General features: G+C 40.1%; 1 protein-coding gene across 2 annotated transcripts in view; it reads right to left on the bottom strand.

Moving 5' to 3' along the window:
* LOC130183776 (dolichyl-diphosphooligosaccharide--protein glycosyltransferase subunit STT3B) overlaps nucleotides 1-27799 on the bottom strand; it is a 79338-nt gene that overhangs the window by 43582 nt on the left and 7957 nt on the right. For both annotated transcript variants that reach the window (XM_056399460.1, XM_056399459.1), the window contains exon 2: nucleotides 2014-2122. In XM_056399460.1, the coding sequence (XP_056255435.1) occupies nucleotides 2014-2122 (109 nt within the window). The remainder of the gene's footprint in view (nucleotides 1-2013; nucleotides 2123-27799) is intronic.

Here is a 27799-nt window from a genome sequence, read left to right on the forward strand (position 1 = left end):
TATTTTTCACAGAAAAGGGTCAATGTTTCACAACAATCGTTGCTGCTGGTAAACAGGGAGTCCGTAGCAGTCGAGAGGAATCTGTCAAGTTAACAGCTCACTGTTGCCACTGGATTGTAACTTAAATCCATGCTGCCCAGCGGAGGCTTAGAGGATTCTATGGTATCCCTGCACTGCTGTGTCTAACCCCAGATAACCCCATGCTACCACACTACACACGATCAGTGCTGAAGATACACATAACAAACTTAAGATCTACTTTGAAAAAATACTGATTACACATCAATATCTATGAATAATCCCCATGTGCTCATCAATATAAACAGTAGGTATAGAGATTCTTTTCCATGATGATTTTCTGGTCAATTATGTACACCATACAAATGCCTACATACAGATATTTATTGTTGTCTGCTTCTCTGGGTCTGGACCAGGTAGGTAACTTAATAGGATTAAGTATGATTTAAAGCATAATTTGATGCCTGACTGTACTTAGTGATGTGCTGACTGCAGCCAGCATGGTAAGGTTGCTCTGATTATTCTCAAATATAAAAGGAATTGCGACTACAGATTTGGCAAATTTCTGTCATGGAGATAAATATAAAACTTCTTCCATCCATCCTTTTTTTTTTTTCCAACCAGGTCAGAGTCACAATGTCAAGGAACTCCAGACTTCCTTTTCCCAAGCCAGCTACCCCTGAGGGATCCCAAAGCATGTGTATCCCTCCAGCATGTTCTGGCTGTGCCTCGGGTCTTTTCCCAGGTGGAAGAGTCTTGACTATCTCCATGATGAGGTGTGTAGGGGTTTCATGACCAAATTCCCAAACTGCCGGTTGGCTTTTTAAAAAAAAAAAATTAAAAAAACATGAAAGAGCTGTGGTTGTACTCCGAGATGCTCCTGCGTGTCTGAGCTCAACATCTTATCCCTCCTAAAGCAAACAGTTGTGACTATTATTTTCTATGTACAACCCCCTAAAAAGGTGGTGTCTAGGTGCGACACATTACACCACTGTCCTATTTCCAACCTTGCTGCCACTGAAAAAACATATTTTGTTTTCCAGAGAAAAAGTTGTTTATCTACTTCCTGGCTCCCATAGCAGCTCGACCTCCCTCTCCTCACCTCTTGCTGTCTCTGTGGCCATCTCTTGTCTGTGTACAATCTATGTGAAGACACTACTCGTTGAGGTTGATAAATAAAAGAGCTATAGGACACAAAATTGTTTAGGAAAAGACAATATTAGATTAGATTATTAATTTTTCAGGTTATTAATCATCTTTGTCTTCAGGCTTAGCTCCCTTCATATTCATAATTACTAGCACTCGCCCGTTAATCTCAGACTGAAGGGGTTAATCAGTCAGAATAGCTGACTCTCATCCCAACCACTTCATAGTATGATGCAAGACAAGATAGTTCACACTGGAGGTCAGAGTCTGATTAAGCCAACAACTGTACATCATCAGCAAAAAGGAGCAATGCAATCCTGAGATGAACAAATAGGAAACTCTACACCTCCACTGTTACTTTGGATTGTATCATGAAAATCATCAGGGAAAAACAATGGTGAAGTCCAATGTATTCAAATATTTTTGACTTATAGCTATGAATACATACAGAGCGGCCTCAGCATTTCATATTCCCAAACTGCTCCACCACAAGAGACCCAGTGAGACACTGTCCGGGAAGCTGTACTGCTCCTCCTCAATCGGAGGTTCGTCAGTCAGCTGGAGCCTCTTTCCCAGCTCCCCTGCACGAGCCCTCCGGGACAGGCCAGGCAGTGTGATACCCCAAGTGCACATCTTTTCTCCATATTATATTTTATGTATTTATTTTTTACAAACCATCACTTACATTTCTGTGCGTGCTCCTGTCAGCCTATTCAAACTTCATGAGTATCTCATTTATTCTCCTTCTTACTTACTTCACAAGATCAATGTCTGTATGTAAATCTCCATTCCTAAAAAGACACCCTGGAGATGATGAACAATGAAACAAATGAATGTGGAAAAACTTACTGTGCCACCAACAATCCTTCCCAATGGGTACCAGGCCCTTTCATCAAACCAGTTGAGGAACTCGTAGAAGCCATTTGTGGTGAGATGATGTGTCGATCTATAGTTGAACCTTAAGCAACAGAAGAAAGAGAGAAGAGGGATGGTTGAGTATATGGTGAAATAATAAGCACACACAGAGAAGAACATCTAATCCAATTTATAGAGCATATTTTGCTAAAATGTTATAGCTAGTGACAGAGAAAAAAAACACTTAACCATAGGGAAGAATAGGTTATTTTATTTCCAGATTTCCAGAACACCAGAAGAATGGCTAAATTACAGAGAATTTGCCTTTCAGAATAGGGAAGATAGAGCCTCTATTCCCTGCATTAGCCTTTGTGTTGATGCCCACATCTCTCAGGTCAGCCCTCAGTTAAAAATGAAAAGTTGAAGGGCTCTAACACAATGTGGCATTTTTCAGAACCCTTATTGTACAGATAATTCCAACTGTAAACCACTGGCATGTGCTGAGGTGACAAAGACATAAAATGGGTCTGGTGTTGAGACAGAGAAATAACGACCAAAAAAAAAAAAAAAAAACCTCCCTAAGAATAAATATAAGCAATATCACTGCAAACAGGCCTTGATTCACACTGTAGCTGAGCTAAGCCGAGGGGGTTGGAGCACTGTCAAGCAGCAGAACGAAAGAGCTGACAGTGTTGAGAGGACTGCTGCCAGAGAGGCAGAAGAAGCAAGCGTTCAGTAAATTTTCAGAGGCACCTTCTTCGTTACACAGCTCATTAATGTGGGCTGTTTTGTGGTATGTTCAGAGGCCCATGTAACTAATATAAGGCACTTTATGTATGGAGAACCTATAGCAAGGCAGAGCAGTTTGCTAGAGGATAATTACCTGTTCTGGTTGTCTCTAATAGTGATGAACAGTATACCGAAATAACCTCATCTGTGACTGATCAGCTCTTTGGAGAGGTTCTTTGATTCATATTACATCAAGTATAACAATATTGTCAACCAACAAAAGGTAAAGTTACTATGACGAGCTTAAGATGGTACCAAACAGTACAAAGCCATATATACACATGAGATTCAGTTTTAATCTTCAGTTTTGTGTTTATCTTATCTGTTCTCCAACTGCTTTCCCCAAGACTGAATTTACATGCACGGCTGTTGTGCTGCAGTAACAGCAGGCTGAAGAGTCTCAGTATGCTGATGCTGTGAATTTGCATTTATGTATATCTTCAAATCATACACGTGCCTGCCTAAGTTTACAGTGTAGTAACAGTATTTATAACAGCACTGTGTATAAAGGCCAATGCTGCCTCTGACCTGCACACATCATATTGTCAGTCCACCGAGTCTAAGTTTGGTATTTTGATATTTAGACATTTTATCTGCATCTGCATCAAAGACAGACCATCATACAAATATACAAGTGGCAGGTATTTTCATTTTTGAACTTGCAGTAATTATTATAAAAATTGTGAACAAGTTTTACATTTTGAAAAAATACCTTAAATTATTAAACAAAACATACTGTATTCGAATCAGAATTTAGATCTCCACAGTAAATTGATCAGTTCTCCTCTGCGGTATTGGTGTAACATTCTTCCAAATTTCATTAATTCTAAAATCTAAAATCTCTACTACCCTAAAATACAAACAGTAAAATGAAACGAACACATAACCTGTTAATAAAATAAATTTTACTAACATTGCAGTGATTAAGGCTACTGGTATGTTCATTATGGCCAGAAAATAACTGTCAACACAGTCATACGAGCAGAAAAAAAGTGTGGCCTCAAAAGACAGCACAAGTCTGTCAACAGCCCCAAACCAAATCAACAGCATTTCCTCACCTCCATCTACTACACAGTTTGAGATTCAGCAGGCACTTTTTCAGTTTATGGTTCCCTGTGTGTGTTTGTGTGTGTGTGTGTGTGTGTGAGTAAGTCGGAATGGAGGAGAGGCAGCAGCAGACTCGTCACAAAGCTGCTAGTGTGGGCCACTTACACTCATGATCAGGATGCTGTGTTTAAAATTGCTGGCATGAGCTGCAGCTCATTAATCATCACAAGGTGGCTGGTTTTCTACCGCCTCCACATCGCACCTGAAACCGGAACTCTCTTCTTTCATGCAGGGCCTCCCACCTTGGTTCTTGTTTTTGGGCAGCACATGGCTGCCAGTCATTTCAAAGCCAATAATGAGAGCTTGTCCTTTGTATTCATCTTGAGCACCATTTTTCATTTTTAAAAAGACCCAGTTTACCTATAACTCACTCCACAGTGACCATTTCCAACTTTTTCATCCCCAATTCAGCCATCGTCCATCGCCAATGGCTGACAGTCATCACGATTTTTGAGCCCTACATCGTTTCATCAGTCTCTATGCCTTGGATTAAAACTTGGGGGAAAAAATAGAAGACTATAACAGGCACTGTGCCTCTTAAAATGATCTTGTCTGAACTGTCCAGCTGGAACACAGGAGTCACACAGATACAAATATACTTGCATCTCAGTTTTAGAAACAGATAACAAAAGCCATCTTAAATTAAATAAGCCACTTAAGATTCATGCGTTTATTCACCACAACTTAATTGTCTTCATATAACTTGCATAGCCAATCATACTGCTCTTTCACAATCAGACAGCAGCCCAGACAATAGTTTTCTTCTTTCAACGTCTGAGTCTATTTCCTTAAATAATGAGATGTGCAAGGAACCACAATGTTAAAAAGTGTAAAGCCACAGAGGCAGCCAGGTGTGAGAGAGCTCTACCACAGTGGGACTTCCTATGCAGGTGGAACTGGCCAGCCACTTCTGCCTCATTGTTCTGCAGCTGTCAAATCAGCGAGGCAGAAACAAAGCAAATTCAAAGAAAACATTCTAAAAGACAACTCTGCACGCTGCCAAGCCTTATCCACAAAACCCATTTTCCAATGATCTCATGGACAGCCAAGCAGAGTGCTTTATCCCTGCCCTTGTCACTTTGATGGGGCGGATAATGTAGCTCTGCCAGGCACATTAGCAATTTAATGCATAGCTGCCAATATGGTCTCAGGCGACAGGGCACATGATGACTAGTGATGCCACTCCAGCACCTCCAACCACTGGCAATTGAGCCTCAAGCTAAGCAGCAAACCCCCAACACTATAAAAAAAAAACAATCCTGCATTAATAGCTAGGAAGATGAAAGGAAAAATGGGTCCCTATAATCAACTCCTCAGATAATATCTCAAAGCAAAAATTAAAATTAGGAGTGGCATATTGTGCACTTTAGATCACTCAGGGCCCCCTGCAGACATCATAATTCATTTTAATTAAGGTCCATTTCACTAGTTTCCTGTTGAGACAGGGCCATCATCATCAGCATGACTAAGTGGGCTCCATTGCTGTTTACAAGCCAGTAATGCCTCATTCTGTACGGACTACATAATCAGATGCATCATTGCTTCTCGATATGGTGAATGTCTAAATAGACTTTTGGTTCCAGGGGTGTAATCACCAGCTTGACTAATTAGCCAACTCTGTTCAAATTCTGAATGAATAACCTATAAATGAGAGCCTGCTTTGGGACCATGAAGGCAAGTGAGCAAGTACAACATGAGGTTCACACAATGAGACGCCCATTACATGGGCATGTTTGATCATCTCCAAGGTGTCTCGTTATTGGGTTTTTCAAAAGGCAACAAAAGTCTATAATGAAAGGAGCTCAACCCATGACACCTCATCAAAGGGTTTTTAAAGAAAAAATGGTCCGTTTTTAGAAGAACGTCAACAGGATGTCTGTGAACAACGCAGTAATAGGTACAAGACACACTATGAGGTAAGAAAGATGCCAATGATATTTCGTTAAAAAGTGAGTAGCTGGGGCGTCGTGTAGCGTAGTGGTCTAAGCAGGCGCCCCATGTGTAGAGGCTACAGTCCTCGCTGCAGTTGGCCCCGGTTCAAATCCCGCATCGGACAGCCCTTCGCTGCATGTCATTCCCCCTCTCTCTGCCTCCCCGATTCCTGTCTCTCTCCACTATACTATCAAATAAAGGCATAAAAAGCCCAAAAAATATACTTTAAAAAAAAAAAAGTGAGTAGCTATGCTTGCCATTAATCCATAACATTAGATCTAGTAACTATATTAAATGAAAGTTTAATCAAACAGAGCAAAAAAAAAAAAAAAAAACATGTATAGTAATAGTGGAATTTAAGATAAACACAAGAAGCTTGTGCTACAGAAAATGGACCAGACTCAGTAGTGAATAGCTCCCTAAGCTTAACATGTCCTATGATAACTATTAATTTAGCTATACAGACTAATGAGCAGTGATAACTAACATGTCTTTGGGGTCATCAGGTGGGAACCTCCTTTCACCAGAGTTTCGTCTAGTTGGTCCCACGACACCTCCAGGAGGCTAGACAGTGATCACTGGCGTCCCAGAGTCACTCCCCTAATGCCAGCCATCACTGCTCCTCACACCACGACTATTTTCTTTATCTTGCCTATGCTACCACAAACAACACCATCATCAACTCTGACAAAACACACTAGCAGATTAAGCAGATTCAGCAAACAAACTTCCCTAAACAGTTGGAGAAAGTGGCGGCCATTTTGAGTGGATGAGAAACTGAGAAACAACCAGAGAAACCAGACTAACACTGAGCTTTAATTGCTAAATGCGTCAAGTATGGTTGCCTTTTGCTGTAGAGCCTGTACAGTATAATGCTAGTAGCTACTAGCCGGATCGACACTTACTTAGGACAAGTACTCACTGAGACAGTACAAGAACAAGCATAATCCACCTGAAGGACCATTTCTTGAACCAGTAGATATACCTGTGGCTCCATCTATAAATCTGGTCTCCTGATTAGGCTCTTAGTCTTACTGTTACTGTTTCACAGGCACTTAGACAAGAGGATTACAACTATCTGCAGCCTATAAAATTTGCCTTTTAAAGGACTCAACAGGACTTTCTGGTTGGATTACCTGAGAATTGCACAACAGTTAGTTTTCAGTCCCACTGCACACTTTCCCCTCCTGCCCCAAAACTAATACCACCATGCTGATGGAAAGGGTCACACTAACTGGCTCACTGGACAGCTGCCAAAGCTTTAATAGTGCTGAGTGTCCGGCATGGCTGCCATCACCTGACAAGACGAGGCATCCTGGCATATTATCAGGGTGCTGCATCACTTCGTTTAAAGGTGGAGGTGTGTGTGCGTGTGTGTGTGTGTGCGCAAGATAACTGTATTCTGTGGATGTGTGATGGCAATACTGTGCACATGCGACAAGACACGACTTGCTAAATATCAAATTAAACATCCGCCGAAATTACTGGCCTGCCTGAATATGCAGTAGGTTCAATGAAGCACTGTTTCAGTTGATGTAGAGTTGTTTACACAAACCAGAGCAGCAAAAAACATATGAACAATATCATTAGGAGATAAATACCAAATACAGAGCTGATTACTCTGCCAGGTCAACCATTTCCAAAAATCTCAAACAGGCAAAAATATAATTATCCTAAACTCATTGTATGAACACTTGCTGACACTGCAGTGAGCATTCTTCCAATTGAATCTTGAGTGGGAAAAAAACAGGGTCCAGGAAGAGCTGTTTAATTATAACACTTTTGGAAATTAGGCATTATTTTTAACTCCAAAAAGATTATTGAATATCAAACTAAAGCTCCAATGACTAGTGGATTAATTGAATACTCGATCTATAGAAGAGGAGTCAGCAACTACTTTGATGATAAACAATTGTTAAAAAAAAATTTCAAGGGAAAATTCCAAACATTTGCTAGTTACGGTTTGTCAGATGAGATGATTTACTGCTTGTTTTTGTCGTATCTGATTGCATACTGAATATGTTTGTGTTATGGATTGTTTGGTGAATAAAACAAGACATCTGAATACATCATCTTGACCTTTGGGAAATTATAGTGGGAAGCTTTGATTATTTTTCTGCCATTTTATTGACAAACTAATTAATTGAGAAAATATTCGGCAGATTAATCCATAATGAAAATGATTGTTAGTTGCAACCCTACATTAAACACTTGTCCTAAGGCTTAAAACACAGCTGTGAATAAAGTCTAAGAGAAGCAAGTCTGTCATAGTCCAGCATGTGGTACATTATAATGATGTACTTGGTTTGTGGCCGTACAAAGTCTGATAATACTAAGTCAGCCTAGTCATGGTATCTCTAAGAGCAATATGAACGCAACTGGACATACTTGAGGTTCTTGAAGATGTTTCACCTCCCATCTGAAAGGTCTCTGAACTGAATTCAAGACACTTTCCAGGTGAGAGGTGAAACGTCGTTTAAAGAACCTCAAGCAAGTCCCATGGAGGTCACGTAGAGGTTAACGAGTGTAAATCCTAGTGCGGTTCCTGTCTTACTTGTTGGTCAGGGTGACTGGGTGACTGGCTTTAGAAAAAAGCAGGTCAAAAGAAGTGGATAGTGTTGATATGTCACAGCGGTGGCATATAACTTTCTATACCCTCCTGTGAGCAAAAAGTGTTGGTAGACGTAAGGCCTACAGTATGTACAGCAACCATGTCTTCGAAATTTGATGAAAATGGGGGAAACATAAATAAAAGAAAATGTAGGACATACTAAGAACCTTGCAAGATACACCATGAACAATCAACACAGGAATTTCAATCACAGTATTGGATTTATTAAATATGTATTCTGAACAGTTTTTAACATTTAATTGAAAAAAATATGCTCCTCTAATCTAAACTTTTGAGAATGAACCAGCTGGCAGCAGTAATAGAACCAGATGGTTTCTGTTTTTTGTGCCTGGACGGGGTGTAAGACCATAGTGTCAATATGCAAACAGCCAAAATACGGCCTGTTGAAACTAATGAATGAATATTGGAAATGGCAATGCATCTTGAGGTAAAGAGACATAATGGCATAAATATTGGCTTGCCTACGGGAATAACTTCAATACACATTACTGTGCTCCAGCTCTAACTGGGACCATTAGACACTGAATGGCTATAAACTAACATTGTTTATTTGTGCCAATACCGCCACATTTTGACAGTCAAGATAGAGACTCGCACATAAAACAGTTTGGGCTGTGAACAAAAGGCTCTTGGGAGCAGAGCAATTCAGTTCTGAAATGGAGCACAGTCTGATAAAGACTTGTGCCTAGCTGCTGTTCTGTGAATGTGTTCATGCAACGTCTCTTACTGTAACAGCAAACATGTAAGGAAGCTTGTGGCTTAAGCTTTTTGTTCAGTCTTGCAAAGTTCTGCTTTTTGTGTAAAACACTAAGTTGGAGTTTAATGAAGGCAATTTGCCAATGAGCTCTACATTTTCCTGACATCAGATTTCTAGAGAAGTAGAGTCACTGCTATTGACATCCTAATTATGTTTTCAGACACAGAGGCTCTCATTCACACCTGTGTGAAAATAGCTTGGCAATACCCATCACAACAGCAGGGACGAATAATGCCTTGTGGGTCTAATAGAACAATCGATCTTTAATTAGGCCATTTCCTTAGCCAAGCTAGACAAGATGCTTACACAAGCTATAACAACGCAGAGAAGCATTGAATAATAAATTATCCAAACAGGGTCAAGAATGCACAGTGATCATGCATGCAGTAGGCGCAGATCTAAAACAGAGCAAGTCTAAAACATGAATGTAAAAGATTATCCATTTCATTTCAGGTGGCTTATTCATTGCTGGACAGTAAGGATTTAAAAATCTAAAATTACCTAATAAGTCATATATTGAGTAAAAAATTCAAAATATTTCTTGGCTATACATTAAATTTGCTTTTCTCTTTTTTTACATTAATATACAATTAAATCTTGGATCGCTTTTGGCCGCTGTTCAACCAAAAACCTTGGAGTACATAAAATATAGTTAAGAAATAGATAGGCAAGCTCCACCAGAGAAAGCACGACTCTACAGTGGTTGTTCAGCAGCAAATCACAAAACTTTAAACAAATGTTTACAAAAACTTTGGTGAAAGAGAAAATGGGGGGCATTTAACCTATTGCCAGTGAAGGGCACGAGGCTGTGGAGGTTTATTAAGAAATTTCAAGAAGGGGTTTGGAACAACTAAATCATTTCACACTCCATAGCTTCCTGTATTTTCAACTGAACAAGTACAAAGAGTTTTGTGATGTAAACAAAGCAGTTGCTCACTGTGATCTATCGGCTCTCCATGATAGGAGGAAGAAGAAGAATGTGCCTGGTCAACTGAGTCCAATGAGGCCAACTAAGACAAACCTGCAACCACAACGTTTCTACTTCCTATGCAGGAATGAAACCTGAGGAGAATGTGAGAAATAGCCTTGTTTTACTGTGTGGTGTGACACATTCCTTTTAGGTAACACTGTCTGTAGTCTGCATCGAGACGTTTGCTTATGTTGTAAAAATTTACTTTAATTAAATGTGTCGTTAGCGGATTTTTAAACTGCCAAATATCAACATCAGCATCTCAAAGTTCGGACGGGCTTCAGTCCAGACGGATATATCTGAACAACTATTGGATGGATTTCCAAAAAAAAAATTCTACAAACATTCATGTTTTCCTGTGGATGAATCCTAATGAATTCAATGATTCATTGATGTTTCTTGTAGTGCCACCATTAAGTTGACATTTTTGGTTTTTAGTCAAATGTCTTGACATCTGTTGGCTGGATTGCCATGAAATTTGGCACTGATATGCATAGACTGTACAGGGAGCTCTATTTTTTGGTCATTAGTATGTAAAAGAACAAAGAGAAAGTTGAGGTCGATTTTCTGAAAAGTATTTGAGCATATGATGAGTGTGAAAAGCTTCATTTTTAAAAAGTATCATAAATATAGGTTGTAATTACAAAGGGATCACACAGACTGCGGGTCAGCACTAATAGCAGAGGTCGAGATTATAAGCACTTGTAAAACTGTAGGCTGATGTGCAGGAAATCCATCCATGGCAAAACCATTAGGCAACTGTGCTTTCTGTGTTTAATAACACTACGCAGAGGTAGCCATGTGCCATACAATTAACCGACTACAGCTAGGTTAGTATTGATTAACAATTCCAGAACAAAGATGAGAAATCTGAACCCCAACAAGTACTGGTTTAACACCACAACAATTACTGTGCAGAAAGCATTCTCAAGTAAGGGGGATATGACAAGATGAGGCAGCCTCCCTTAACACCCTTGTACCCTTATTAAGTAGATGGTTTGTAAAATGTAAACTACAACCTATCAAAGAGAGAAGCTTTAACTGACATTACCTTGATCAATCTTCAAAAAGTTCCTATCACAGCCTTAATATTCCACTGCATCATTGCAAAAACGCAGCAGTTCAAAGCAAACTTTTAAAAGATTAAGCTCCTTCTCTCCTTGTGTGGGCTGTGCTACTATGAATTACGCACACACCTTAGCTTCCCATCTCCCATGAAATATGCGTGACTGAACATGGACAGGACAAGAAAGTGTTGGGTAAAATAAGCAAAGCATTCACTTGAATCCCCTCCAATGAATGATGAAGGTGAAAACTACCACCTCACCTACAGCACAGCATACTCCTGCTAATTTACTACATGTATTTGGGTCATCTTTGTAACTCCCTGAGTAAAAGGCAAGATTCAGAAGGGTGCTGACTGTATTATTAGCAAAGAGCAAATGCAATATTGCTCCACAACTATTATAACGAGCTTTCATAATACATGCCTACTTGCAGAGCCGGAGACTGAGCTTTTAGCATTACATTCAGCACACATTAAAAAACTTCTGCCTGGCTCATAAAAACAAAATGTCAGCTGTTTACTAACTGGTATAACTGATGAATGGGAGCATTTCATTTGCAAAAACATGCAGCCCATTAATATTTCACAGAGACTAAGATATCTGGTATAAATCCATGATCTTGAGAAAAATACTACAGTTTTGAGACATGTAGCCCCTCCATAATCGCATATGACTCCTCCAAAGGAAAGCTCTGAAAAATCCTGACAGATGAATATGCTGCGTTGACAACTGATGAGTGGACTTCAATTGCAACAGATGTTTCTCTGACAGTTCCTGCACACTACATGGACGCCAGATGGAAAATTTGAAGCGTGGTTCTCAGCGCTGGAGATTAAGAGCATGGACAAAGATGAGTGTCACTAACAGCGATGTGGGGAGTGTACTGTAAAGGCCATAATCATTCTGTCAAAAAGAAAGGCCTGATGGTGAAGCCACTGCAACACTCTCTATTTCAAGTGCGCTGCAGTTCACCTGACTAAGTCAAAACAGATTCCAACCTCTGAGAGACCGAATGGAAGCAGCTCAGTGTTAAATCTGTGAAAATAATTTAAGATTGCAGGGGACATGCAGGGGAGGAAGGGTCGAAACTTAAGGCTGTGCAATCTTGAGCTGAGCACTAGTGAGTGGACAATGATGTAAAAGGCAGGACCCAGGTGATTTTCACTGCTGATTTAATTTGCGGTTTAAACTTATTATGAAAAATTGATACAATTTAAATTTCTGCAGGCATAAAATATATTTAGATACCTCAAGATGGAAAGTAATTATTAGCAGAGACTCGATACCATCAAATCTGCTCAGCCAAATGTTTTTGCTTAAATTAAACACATCCAACCCAGACGTTCTAAAGGCAATGCAGGAAATTAAGTCAACTATGATTTAAGTCACTGCGCTTGAAATACTGTACGGGTATGTCAGGGAGGCCTTGACTCTTAGAGTGGCTGTAATTGATCGTTTTAAAATAAAAATGTGTCAAATGGCAAGCTGAAAAGAATGTGAAAGTGTGAAAGGAGTCGGTTATAGTGACAATCCTACAGAGAATTATCACCCGAATGCGCAGATCCCCTTAGCTTGTATAATGAGTTTCAGCTCGTTTAGCTGTCCAGCCACAACTTTACTGGTTTGTTTCACTCCCACTGCTTTCACAGTCATTTTCAGCCACAGCAGGCAGCTGATGTCATTGAAAAACCTTTAAAAACTCACTGTACACCACCTGCTCGGCACCAAAAAGCAGACAGACACAGCAACGAGCTGCTGAACACGGTGGAGCATTTATCTGTAAAAGGGCCTCAGAGGTTGGTAGAGACCAAAAACACAACAAAAATACTGATAATTGAATTTACATTTGCCAGGTGTTCAGAAAAACGACTCTAAATGAATGATAATTTTGCGCTGCTAGATGTGTAAATAAGCAACTGTTTACTAGCAAATTTACCATATTAACTTAAAAAGGTGATGTGACCTACCATCACTTTGCTCCCAAGTGGCAAGAAAGGTATGGTCTACTGTAAGTGTTAAAGGAACCTACACTTCTCTCATTCAGTATTCTTCAACCACATTTTCCAAGCCAGTCCTTCAGGTAACATATTCTCCGCCCTAAATTCTTTGTTAAAGGCTGCAGCACCAATAAGCCAAGCTATAAACAATGCTGGATTTACAATTATGTTAAATGTCATTGAAACGAGAATGATTCAAAGGCAACTGAAGATTTGTACTCTCAGTCAATTTAAAAGGTAAGGAGGGGGATAAGAAATGTGACGTTCCCAAAAGCGTAAGTCACTGAATTTCAAACTGCGACGTGTGAATCAAAGGAAATGGATGAAAGGCATGCCAGTTCCACATTTAGCCAAAGAGTCCACTGGGGCAAAGGCTTCTCTTTTATCAAAACCCACTGTTACCATCGACCAAAAATAGGGAAGGCACCGGGAGAGCCAGGCAGAAACAGCAGGCAGCAGTGAATCCCAGACATAGGGAGTAATTACTGGCATACAAAGAGCTTTGCTGTCATAACGGGCGGCTAATCAATTGGATATCACAAACACAAACACCAAGAAAAAACAGCAGCAAAATTACAGGCCTAATCATTACAGGCTGATATCTCTATTGAAGACATTCCCATAAGAACATGTTTGAATACTTCATCACAATTTGGAAAAAGAACAAGACAGATTTACATTAAAGCTATTGATAAGGTGTACGGACATTAACATACATGTACAACCCCTGATGACTTACTTATGCTGGCCCTCAGACTATCCTCACTACAGATGTGAAGCAACTCAACTCAAAGGCTGTAATGCTCAGAAAGACCACTACATTTTGGAGCTACACACTAAATATACTAAATCCACCACTGCAAGGCTCTAGGCTTAAAATCCTGCAGTGAGGGTAAACTGAGGGCAGCTGCCCACAGCCATCTACAGCTTAAAAATCATCTTATCTTCAGCCAAACATCCACCTGCTGCAGTAAAGCGGGGAACTGGGAGAAAAAAATGCTCTATTAAGACACCACAATGGCCAGAAATTAAAACCATAAAACTGGATGTTAAAAAACACAGCTGTGCACAGTTATGCTGTCTACATACAACTGATTCCCCTGGACAAAAAGTTGTTATTGCTCTGCCTTTGAGCATAATGGCTTTGCTATGAGCTGTAGAGCTACTAAGAGACAGTAGAGAAAGCCGGTAAGACATTTACGCCTCATTGGCTTAAACATCAGTGCAAGGCGCTCAATAACACTCCAGTCAAGGAGATACTGAGCATTTTACACAACCTCTCTCTGCAAGCTCGACAATCATTAAGTCAGTGTGCCTACATCATAACACAAGTTACTGCTGCCCCAAAGCTGCCATATCTGCATGAATGGGCTTGCCACTGTGGTTCCGAAATCCTGAGGGGTCAGAATTTACTGCCAGGGCTGAGTAATTATACACTGTCTTCTGTACCACTGCGGTTCCTTCATCATTATTTCAAAACACATAGCTGTCTCTGCTGTTTCATATTCTATGGCTATGAGATAATGGAAGAGAACAGAGGAGAGTGCTTTTCTCTCCCCCTGTCCCTTTTCTCTATAGTGGTGACGAAGCAATGTTTCATTCCTCCACAGGGGAGTCTTTGAGGAAGTATATATTCCCAAATCTTTTAGCCTCTTCAGTGCAGAGAGAGCACAGACACATGAAGTCTGTGCTACCTAGTGTAGCTATCCAACTAACTAGTTAGCCTAGGGTATACTCTTTTTTTAATTTATTTTTTTTACTTGCATTAAAATGAAAATCTTGTTAATTCAGCTGGTTAATTCAGAATTAACATTCCAGCGAAAGACATCCTGCTCTTTGAATAGCAGGATGTCCAAATCTAGAAAAGATGTCTCTGAGACTCGAACGTGCCTTACTGCTCTGCATTGTCCTGCTGTACAATCAACAATTGAGTATAATATGATATATTATAATATACCTAGAAGACCTCAATCAAAGGCAACTGCATTTGCTGTTTTATGTTTGAAAAAGGTTTTTCCAATTTTAACAGGTGACATGTACTGACCATTACTTCATAAATTAAATGTTTGGAAAAAGCATACTTTATGTTCAACCTTACAACATATGAACATAATAATAACAATAATTTAAGTATAATATAAATCAAATGCCTTTAAATAATCCCTGCATATAGATCTATTCTGTATATTGTCCTATATTTTTATTTTTTCTGTAGAAAAAAAAAATGAAATAAAGAAATAAAATCTTGTCTGTGCATACACCAGTCCAAATGCCATTGCTATCTGTCTGTGTCGATAGAGAACCTTTCTGTATAGAGCCAATCAAAACATTTTATTTTAAACCAACTTTCCATGAAGCAGGAACCTCAAGTCCTCTATCATCAGCATGACAGTGACATTGACTGATAGCCAGACAGCTGCCTACGCCAAACAAATCTGTATGTGCAAACATTAGCTTTCTAGCCACAATGTCTCCATCTCTTTCTTGTCTGCAAGCATTGACAATAAACAAACCAGGGGAAAAGCTCTCAAATGGAAAAAGCACTCTTTAACATCTTCGGGCAAGACAGACCGCTAGTTAGCACAGTCAGAACTTACCTGCATATGTAAAGACATGATGTTTCTGCTGAATGTGTGGTCCATTTTCTTTAAAAGCACATCTAACTAAACACTTACACTATGTATGTACAGTATATATGCATGCATTGTTAAAGAGTAACAGAAGATGTTTCAAGACTAAACTTGTTTTAGGGCTCGCATTAAGTTCCTTTTAAATTTACTTAATCTGACTGAACTAGTGTGACAGAATACATTGCCAACTCTTACAAAAGTTGATGCCAAACATCCTAAGTCGTTCAGTGAATGACTCAGTGTAAACAACTATTTCAACAATTAAAGGCTTTTTCCTCAGTTGCTTGGATGGACTGATAAACAATTGCAGGCACTGTTATGATGACATTTGTTTTTAACACTTAAAATGCATATTACTTTCGGTTATAATATAAATTGCTCACAGACTCCACTATGGAAAAAAAAGACACAAAACTAAAAGGCCGCTTCAAAAGACCCACTGTTGGATCAGGTCCCCTTTGTAAAGGCTGAGAAGAACATAGACAACATGAGCATGAGCCCAGTGCAACCCAGAGAGCACTTGTTTGATGTAGCAGCCCTTAATGATCAACGCAATCTAATGAGCAACCATGCCGAATAAAGATATCACCAGGGGGGCTTCCCGACTTTGTAAAACACAGAAAAAGCTACTCTGTCATAACTGTGACTCTGCATGCATAATTGTACTGGAGGAAGAGGACACTGATTTGTTTGGTGGGGGGGGGCAAAATTAAGGTGGTAATTTCCAGTAGAGGAACGACAATGAGCCTTTTGTTATTCCTCCAGTTAAATATCACCCCGGACATGGTAAAGCTTGCACACTTCGGGACCTCGGTGCCAAGAATGAAGGATTGCTTGTGGCTAAATGGAGAGCGCTGTAGCTGTATGCACTGCTACACATCACTTATGTCGAGGCATCCCAAATGCATCTCAGCACAGGGATGAGTTTTCCTCAGTGACTGAGAAAGTGCAGTGAGAGTTCTTAAGGTTCAACCTGAGTCACTGTAGTCTGAGTTAACACAATTTTATGCAATTTTATCCTGACAAGTGGTGCCCGCTAAAACAGCCGTGTGACCTATTTTGGTCTCATGGGAGAAAAATGGAGGTGAGAAGCCTCTTCCAGTTCCTCCTACATGACTGACAAACAAGTTACTGTATTGTGGATACATGTTCATGTTGTGTCAAACTTGTTCCCGGTGTTTTATTACTGTCTGTAACTGTCAAGCTGCTACAGTTGGCCTACTGCCTCTGGTTATCACTAAAATAAACTGACAATGCATATGAAAATGATGGCTAACAATGCCAGAGCTTCCTCATGAAGCTTTTCTAGGCGAGTGGTCAGCACTGCTATGAGCATGGTGTCTACAAACTCCCGATGAACAGAAATCTTATCATTCATTCCACACTCAAAAAACACACAGCTGTCCTAATCCGACTTTGAAACTTCAGTGAAGATGAAAATCAGGCAGCACAAGCACTCACAGATAATGTATCTGTGTGAAATGCACAGTGATAGCATCTTAGTAGAAAACGGGGCTCCGGGCAAAGAGAATACATAAAAGACAACAATGAGCTCATCCTGGATGAAAACTCCACACTCTCTCCCCCTCACCCGACAGATTTAGAGTGGTGAATGAGAGCAAAGGCTTCCGCTCGCTCTCTTGTCTGGGTAGCAAATCTCCAAATCCCAGCCAGAGGGGGAAACAGATCCAGCACCCTATTGCAGGGAGCCTGAGAGATGGGACTGCGGCTCATTCGCAGCCAAATTCAGCTTTTGTATAGCAGGCCCCATCAAATAGGGCCCAACCTTCGGTGGTAGTGTTGTAATGACATTAAGCCAACTCTAGCTGTAGAAACTGCAGGCAGGGTGTGTGTGTGTCAGTGTGTGTGTGTGTCAGTGTGTGTGTGTGTCAGTGTGTGTGTGTCAGTGTGTGTGTGTGTGTGTGTGTGTGTGTGTGTGTGGTTTAGCTGAAGAGAGAGGGTGATGGAGGAGGAGAAAGAGACAGATGACTCTCTCAGCCCAAGATTCCTGATTGAACTGAAGCCCAGAAATGCAGAAGAGGGAATCGTCCCGTTGATTTCCCTCTGCAACTGAATGATGCTGATGCAGACAGCAAGACTAATGTCCCAGGCTGTGCAGCCCAGCACCTCAGAGAGACAAGCTTTGTGCTAATGTCAGAGTCTCCCCTATTAAGTTAAGAAGAGACAGCTTTGTTTAAAGATTAGAGAGCGATCCTCCTTTTATCAGTAATGTTGTAGAATCACAGTTAAACTTGTATCTTCAGCAACATGTTCTGGTGATAAGGCAATTTACTCTTATTCTGAATGAAATGAACTTATTAACACCTCAGCTGGACTTGTCCCAGCCTGAATAAAATGTTAATTGGGTTGAACCAACCATCCCTAAACATTCCCTCTGAGGAAATATACTCAATGGAAGAACATCTGGCCAATGGCCACCTCCTGGCCCAAACACTGGCCTCACCATAAGGCACCATTGTGCAACAGTGCCAAAGTTTGCTACTGGTATTACATCATCAAAACTCAAGGACTATGCCTGAATGATTTCAGTTAAACCTATGCGAATAAAGAAATATAAGCATTCATACTTATGTATTATAATTTTAATGCTACTAAGCCAAATTTACCCTAATATAAGACAAATAAAGTGTGAATTTATTGCAATTAACAGGCTGGAAAATGGTCCTGTCTGATAAAGGTGATAAATACTTAGAAGCATCCACTAAAATTGCCAAAAACAAAATACATTATCTCTCCAAAGGTTCCACATTCCAAAATAATCAAAAACACCACAGGTTTTTAAAAACACTCCTATTTGCAGTTTTAAAAGCTAAACAGCCTAAAACCCCTAATGAAGGGAAACATAGATGAATTTTGGCAGCCAACTCACATGGGAACTCACATCACATGATGTGCCAGATGGCAACAGTAAGAGCTTTATCAAAATATAATATTCCTTGACAACCTCACTGGCACACTGACTGACTGAGCGGTTAGCATGCAGTCAAAATACCTTAAGATGACTGTGCTTGTTATAACACACAGAGGTTTCATACAGTATCTTTTTCAACACCAATGGAGGGGTACAGGTGTATGTGACTTTTAACAACCGGGTTGACAGGTGACAGAACTATCCAGGGCCTCTACAAGTTCATCTGGCTTTGAAATGAGACTCTGGGAGGACCAGATGGGAGTTGGATCACAGATTGAGAACAGGGCTTGCTTGCTAAGTCACAGACATACTCATGGGAAGAGAAGAGAGAGACATAAAAGAAACCAAAGAAACTGGCAAATAAGAAATTGAGAATGACAGAGTGAATAGTACCTCAATCAGTTTGCCACTTGAATTGAAAAAGTATATTTCAAGGTCAAGATAAGCAGTCATGCTAAATGAAATTCTAATGATGGTAGTAATTGCCAAATTGCACTAGCTATATTGAAACGGAAATGTCAAAGTCTGAGGTCACTTATCTCTCCTGAGTGAAATCATATCAAGTGCCTAATGATCTCCTCCATATATTCCAATGAAGCTTTGAAAAGTATTTTTAATGGGTAGGTGCCATCATCAGAGCTGGATTCATTCCTTAAGTGTCAGAAATATCCTCCTTGATCTCACTAACTAGGGTGCATCTGCTTAAAAAGAAACAAGCTTTGAAGGTCACAGGTTGAGATGAAAAACTCTGAGAAGATGAAGATGACACCATCACAACCTCACATTAACTTCGCAGTCTTTGATATTAGTGTCAAATACAAAGGACCAGGGAGGGAAAAGCATGAAGGTAATGCTTGTCAGAAAGAGAACAGAAACAAGTACAAAAAAAAAAAAAGAAGTAAAATAACTGGATAAATAAAAAGCTATTGAGGATCTATAACTAAAACATTTAGAACTTATTAATGAATGACTCATTACACTGATCTGTTAAGTTAAGGTTCAGGACCAATCCAGATCATTAACTACAGATATATTTTTTAATGACACAGGAATTCCCAAAGAGCCAGACGTTACTTTACAAGATATGCACTCTAATAGCACCCTAAAAAAAGCATCCATCACCTCATATGAAGCATAGCCAAGGTAGAACGGGATAGTAGGAAACCACTAAAATGTTGCACCACGCTGGATGAGACCAAAAAACTCTTCATGAAACAGGCAGGTCCATGGGAGACAGAGCAGATCTAACAACAGATTGTACAAAACAAGCACGAAGCTTTAAGACCTTATTATTATTGAATCATTCAATTTAAAAGGACTTGGCAGTAGAGGCCTAGAATCCATGCTCAGCCAAGCCCAGGCAAGTCTTTTTACCATTTCCTACGCAGCAGAGAAAGTCTTCATGATTCCTCCAATTCCCCTAACCCTGTGGAGCTCTTACATCCCTCAACAAATCTTTGGAACATGGGTCTAAACAAAAGACACAAGCTTTTTGACTAAAGACTAAACATGACATAAATGTGTTTTCGTTATTTGCTAGTATCTGTGCAGACTATCGGCATGCAGCCCTAAATTTACAACCATGCATGGTCATAAAGGTATGTTGACATCCGTGTATGTAGACACCAAATGTAGTATGAACAAAACCATGTCCACTGGGCGACCTGGTGGCTCACCTGGTAGAGTGCGTACCATGTATGCTTAGTAATTACTGCAGAGGCCTGGTTTGGGGCCCTTTGCTGTATGTCATCACCTCCCTCTCTCTCCCCCCAACTTCCCTGTCTCTCTCTCTCACTGTCACTATAATAAAAAGGCAAAAGCCTGAAAAAAATAACAAAAAAACAAAACAATGTCTCTGTCCGCTGTCCATGTCTTAGTACATACAGCCTACAAGTCAATGTGTCTTCACCATGTTTTTTCCTGACAAAACAAGAGAAGATGAGGGGAATGTGAAGGATATGTTGGCATTGCCATGACATCCATATGGAGGCTGACTCAAAGAAAGTGAATTAGACTGCCAAACTGCCGCTGTGACTCAGAAACAACAGAGTCCAAGAAACCTTGCCTTACTTCTCCCCCACCAAGCAAAAACAGCTTGACAAAAATGTGAACAATGAGACCGGGAGCTTCTGAGGATGACAGCAAGTTTCCAGGGTATCAGTGGAAGGCAAAGTCTAAGCCTCCAAATCAAGTGGGTCGGCCCATGCTGTGGTTGGGAAATGTAGAAGGACCACAGCAGACATGAGGGAGTATGGCACTCGGGACAATGATTAGCATTTGGAAGGAAAAACTCTTCTACTCCTGTGGTGCTACATGTCTCAAGGACACATTAAATTAAAGAGCTGGCTGGGGGGAAAAAAATCATTTTATTTATTAATTTCAGCAAATCTGTTCTGAAGACTTGGCTAGATCAGGAGGAGGCATCATAAAAGGCAAAATGAGTAGGCAGAGTTGCATCTCCGCAGACTGAAACGCTGCAAGATGAGACTGCAAGTGGAATGAGAAAACATTCTGAATGAATTAATGTCATAATTATCCAAAATATGGCTGGAAATGTAATAATTTAGTCACAACATACAGTATCCCTGTAATGCACTTTTCACATATACATGAATACGGGTTGTGGAAAGCAGGCTTGGGCAGGGCAACAATGCTGTATTTCCTGTATTGTTGCTTGAGTAGAAAAGTCCAAAGCACACGTGTAACACATGTAAATACACACATCACTCAAGGAGCTGGAGCACATTTATAGCTGATATATATTCATAAAGAACAGCATCATACCATGTATTGTCCACCATGCTGAGAAAACCAAGTTGTATATTGTATACATTTTCTTCTTTGCCTTTTTAGGAGTGGTAAACCCTTGGGGTGGACCAACAACCAAGTGGACCAAGTAAAAGGTGATGGGTATGTTTGTTGTTTAGAACTTGACCAATACAGGATATTTTAGGGAAATGTCGAGTTCAATATTTGAATTTTTAAAAAATCCTCAGTCAGTGACTAAGTTTGCTGTTGGTGTTCAAGTCGAAGGGATCACAAGACCGTTTCTGAAGAAAGCTATATTTCACCAAAAAGTACTTCTGGAGATGCAAGCAAATTGCGACATCATCTATCAAGTCAGAACATCCACCTCTCATCTTCTGTGGTTCCTTGTCTGTTACCAACTCAGCCAAACTTGAAAAGATCAACTCCTCCAGTAGTGTAGGCTGTCTTGTGACAGTTGGCTGCTTTTTTCAATGGAGCAGGACTCCAGTGTTTCACTATCACATCAAACCGCTTCATGATGAAACAAAACATGATTGCACTCTTTTAAATACTTCTGGGTGTGTTGCAAGCCATTGTGCAATAATCCTTCCAAACCTGTTTCATTTGGGATTAGCCCAGACTTGCTTTATTGTTTTCTAATGCTACTACTTAATGATGTCTGAAATTAGTCCAGAAAAGAAGATGGAAAAAAAAAAAAAGGAAATTTAGCTCAGAGGGCTAAACTTCAAAAGTTCATAACTAAAACAGTATTTGGAGAAGAGCAGTAGGATTCTGCAAAGACCCATGGATTCAATGAGTTGGTATGGAATTACCCATTATCTTAAATCTACCAATAAAATCGGCCTGTCGATTTATCCGTCAGGCTCTGCTGTCACTGATACAACAATACAATAGTAGGAATTCTTTTTTGTACACAGCTAAAAAGAGAAACAGAATTACACACCTTTTTTGGCTCTGTAAACTTTACCCTGACACTGATCAAGAAGCCCCTTTTCTCTTTTCATTTTATACCACCATATATACTACGTTACTATATTTATCTGTCAAAAGGGGTTAAAAAGCAGTCTGTGATAAGACTATAATCTTTCACTTGAAATTGAACGGGTTGCGTTTTCAAATCGGAGGATGTCTTAAGGCCGAAACAAACTGTTTATCTAATGGCCTGCAAGTGCACTGATGCCTGCTGTGGGTTGCCTGGAGCTACAGTGAGTCATGCTTTTCTTAAAGCACTGCTTAGATTTTTTATAGCAGCAGGTTAGCTGCATGCCAACAATGCTCGCAGTTTCCATGAGGGAAACCTATTCTCAGCGAGCACTCACATTACATTGTGCCTTCTGTCACTCTGACTGGCAGGGAGATGATAGTGGAAGGCAGGTGGTTAGATAATGACACTGACCTAAAGTTTCCGGCGGAAGAAAAAAAAACGCAACCACAGTATCCCTAGGACTTCCGAGTAGTCTTTATTCATCCTCATGAATAAATAAGCAAATGTCAAAATTGTCAAAATATTACCAATAACATCTCTTTCCATAGTACTGGCTATGACAATGCTTACAAACAATGTCCAATAATAAATTGAATTCTGAGTTTTGGCTGTACCTGCACGATCAGCTTGAACAGACAACCCTTTAGGTCTATCCTTGCAGGAAAACCTCTCACATTGGATATTAAATGTCTACAATGGATTTTTAAGGGCTTTTAACTTTCTTGATTAATTTGCTGCAGATGATTAATTTCAATCTCAGTCCCCCCATTTTCCCCATTCAGCAGAAATTTCACCTTTGCCATGCAGTAATCCAGAACTGTCGTCTATTTCAGAGGTCAGCAGAAAATAGCTACGCGACGAACATTTTTGTGAGCAGAAGATGTTGGAATATGAAGTGGGGAGCTTCGACAAATTCAGTATTAAAACTACTTCAAAAATATTGGGACTCCTCAAATGTCAAATGTCTCTGTTATCAACGTGACCAAACAAAGTGCAAGAGCAAAGTCAAGATGAGCCCCAAGGCAGGACTACATTTTGTATTTTGCATTTCTGTAATCATTTGCAACTTGTTTGTAATATGATCTACAAATTTCTAGTGTGGTCTTAAAATCAGGCCCGTTTCACTATATCCTGTGGTCCAATATCCGACTTGTGTCATAACTACTGTGGCTTGCCCAGACTACCTGCCAGCTGCTCCACTTGATAACCACGATGATATGACAGCCTCCTGACAGGCTCGTCTTTCTCGGCCACTCACAGACTGACAACCTATTCCAGCTGTTATTCTATCCCACTTGACACCACTCCATTTGTCCATCTGTCATTTCTCATCCTCCGCCCTCTTCCACCAACTCCTCCCCTCCACTACTCCTATTTTATCTGTGCCCTGCAACAACGGAAAGCGACCCTGGGCAGTTGTGTCCTTGCCTGGCTGTCAACCGTTCTGGCGACCTGAAACAAAGCCATGGCCTCAGACCATAATGCTCCGTAATGTCACACCAGGTGGGCTTGCCAGTGGCTCGTCTGTGACAATAAAGTCATCCACTCTGAATGGCCTGATGACAATGAACACAAACACAACAGATGAACAATGGACACATCTGCACCCGGAGAACATGAGACCGGGTGCTGCTAAAATGGAAAGATGTTAAAATGGAGTCGATACTTTCAAATCAAAAATCACTATAGAAATAAAGGAAATAATCAGTATTTGTTTCTAATATTAAAAAAAACTGGTACCAGTAAGACAAAAATTGCAGTTTTCATCCGCTTTATTTTCAATTACCGTAGGCATATCCGACTCCTTCACAAGACCATCCAGTCTTCTGAACACTGTACTGAACAGCGCCCTCTTGTTGCAGATGACTTTGAAAACTTGGGCAAATCCTTTTAAACATCTAGAGCTGAAACATATTGTCAGAAAAAAGGACGAAAAGTCACTGGTTCTAATGTGAATATTTGCTGAGTTTCATAGTCTTATTCAATAGTAAAAAGGGATGTTCGGATTATGGACTGTTGGTCAGACAAAACAAGACATTTTCAGTATTTTCTGACATTTCATGGACCAAAGAATTAATAAACAAAACAAACAGAAGTTTAATAAGTGGTGAAAATAATTATTACCGGTAGTTCCAGCCCCAACAGTGAGCCTAAGTTACATGATTCTCATTGGTAAATCCTTCTCTGCATTACTACATCCTAATTTGTTCAGCGCTATGGGAAGCCACTCTGTTGGCCCTGAGGGACCAGCTTAAGTTGTGAGGCCAGTGGCTTGGTCAAGGCAATAGCAGGAGCATTTTTAATTCCTAACACTTCTCTGTTGGCGTAGGAAGGGAACAAAGCTCCCAGAACAAACCCATTTAATCACAGGGTACAATACAAAAACATAAAACCAAAAACATGACAGTTCCAGAGTATATAAATATTCTAACTAGAGAGGACATTGTGGAGGATTTAAACAGAGTGGTGGAAAAAGAGGCAGAAGCCACGTAAACCTTTCTAGGGAATGCAGTAATCATCTCTGAGATTAGCTTTAGTAATGGTTTTACTTTAACTGCATGGTGATAAAAGACTGAAACAGGCTGTTTTGAAGTGCTATAATTTCATAAAACAATCTGAAAACTAAATAACAGATTTATAAACATAAGATTATAAAAATGTGCAAGGGACTTACAGAAATCTTACATTTAAACAAGGAAAAAGAATAAAAGACTTCCAAAGAAGACATTAAATCTAAATGACAACAGAACACAAGGCATTTAAGCAGTGCCAAACTGACAGCTAGCCAATCATCTAACTGGGGATCCAGCCAATGGGCATAACAACACACACAGAATTAAACAGGCAAATTTCAATGTGAAACAGGCAGTGGTAACTTGGGGTGGGCGATATGACCTAAAATTTATATCACTGAATTTTTTTTTCCGTGACAGTATTATATCATGGTACTACAAAATTAAAAGGGTTACTCCACTCTAAACATGATTCTAACTCTTTTCATTCTACTGCAGACTAACTTTTTTCACCACCATATCGGAACTGTCCCGAAAAACTATTTAAACCGTCCTGAACTAAATATAAACCATCCCAAAATCAAAATGTTGTTTTTTTACAGTTCTTACTTGTTAGTGGCATAATGTAAACACCGCTGAATCAAAATGTTGAGGAAATAAATAATATTTATTTTGCTCCAGTTCCTGCAAAGCAGGAGCGAACTGCAACTCTGCTCACATTTTAGAGAATGTAATTAATATTTTCCTCATTATTGATTTCACCACCCACAACTCATCCATTATTAATTAGTGTTCATTTTTATGACCCGAAGATATTTTCATTTCTATCATCCCTGGGACAACTGAACGTTAGTCTCAAGCCCTTTCTTGCTAAGAAATGTAAAATGTGCTATGAAATGTGCAATAAAGTGCAATAAAATAGTTCCAACAAGTAAATAAATCCCTCTAAATCCAAAGATGTACAGACCCCAAAGATCTGAAAGTCGGGGAGAAACATTAGCATTTGTAAACGCGCGCAATCTGGCAACAGTGACTATGCTAGGGAAGCTAGCAGCCCTCCTGCTGTTACAGCCACTAAGACAAGTCGCCCACCTTTAGTGATAACTTAATTATCATACAAAGCACCATGGTGTGGTTACAACTACCTGGCCTTCATAATAACCTCTCCTTTAGGCTTTATTTGATAAGCCAGCTCTTAGCTATCTACCTGGGTTTGCTGCTGATGCTAAACATGGAATTTCTAGGGAGTTCCTGCAAAATGTTGGAGGGATTAAATTGAAAGGAGAAAAATTACTCAAGGATAAGCTGAGTTGAGCTATTTGAACTATTCAGTAATGCTTTAGAGATGCTTTAAGCAGCTGCTCTTATTAAATGGGCTCTGCTGTAAGTAGTCTATCAGCTACAGAAGACATTCAATTTAACCTGAGGCAGAGGCTGACAAAATAATAAAAATCAACCCTATCCTAGTATCCTCTCTGATTAAAAACATAAAGCACTGACATTACATATGTACATGCACAGACAAACTGATGAAGCAGTTTTTGGAACAATGAAATCTCTCTGGCTCCACCACCAAAACCACCCTCAGATTGGATGCCTGGCAGGCATTAATTTCTTCTCTCCTCGACGCCTCCTACCATCCTACCACTGTTTCTCTCACTCCTCCTTTCTTCTCCGCTCTGTATGCAGGTGCGCTCGCCCACAGAGCTGCATGCTGACTCCTGTCAGTAAGAGGACATGGATGTATGATAAGCACAGATCCACTCTGTTCCATCTGCCCCACTTCCCCCCCACCACCCTCTGCCTTCTATCCAGAGGGCATCAAGGACCACTTCAAAGCCAACGTGGAGGAGAACTGAAGGAAAAAAAAGTAAGGCTGAGCCAATATACAAGAATTGTATAACCAACAATGATCTACAGTAACCACCGACAAAGTCACATAACTGTCATAACAAGCAGATATAGCTTTCCTCATGCAAGTATAGCTTGTTTCCCCTTGGGATAAGCCCTACTTTAGGGTTGGCTCTACATATGCATCATCTACACCCGTTGGTCTTTCATTGTTTCTTACAAAGCTCTCATCTACCAGTAACACATCTGACTTTGTAGCACCTTTCAAAAAAAAAAAATCTAATGCTAAGAATACACCCTGTAAACCCTGGTTCATATTATTGTCCAGGATGTCTCATTTCACTGTGATGGTGGTTTTCCTTCGTGGTGGTGGGGGGGATTCTAAGAATGAAGACTGACTCATGACCAGATACACACTACTACTTATGCACAGAATGATGTCTATAGGAAAACACACAAGAGAGAACACACTTGCACAGGAATTCAAAAGGAGTGCTGTCAATTACAGGCTTGCATTTGTTAAGTGGACACGTCGCTCCTTCTGTTTTTCCCCGGACGGATGGGTTCTGCAGGCTGGGTGGTCATGGAACAACAATCACATCAAAGCGCCCATGACAAGACAGAGCGAACAGCTTGACAAAAGCGGCATCAACCAGGCTTCTCTACCCTGCGTGACACAGACTGATGTGCAAGTGTGTGCATGAAGTTTGTCCAGTGTTTCCTGTGGCACTGTCTGCAGATGAGAACACAGGGGAGAGATTGGTTTCTCCTACCCAGGTTTGTTCTTAGGCCCACTCCAAGATCAGTTTCGAAAGTGGGTACAATATTAGACTCAATGCTATTTGGAAT

This window comes from Seriola aureovittata, chromosome 16, assembly GCF_021018895.1.
Source record: "Seriola aureovittata isolate HTS-2021-v1 ecotype China chromosome 16, ASM2101889v1, whole genome shotgun sequence".
In the NCBI taxonomy this organism is placed as follows: domain Eukaryota; kingdom Metazoa; phylum Chordata; class Actinopteri; order Carangiformes; family Carangidae; genus Seriola; species Seriola aureovittata.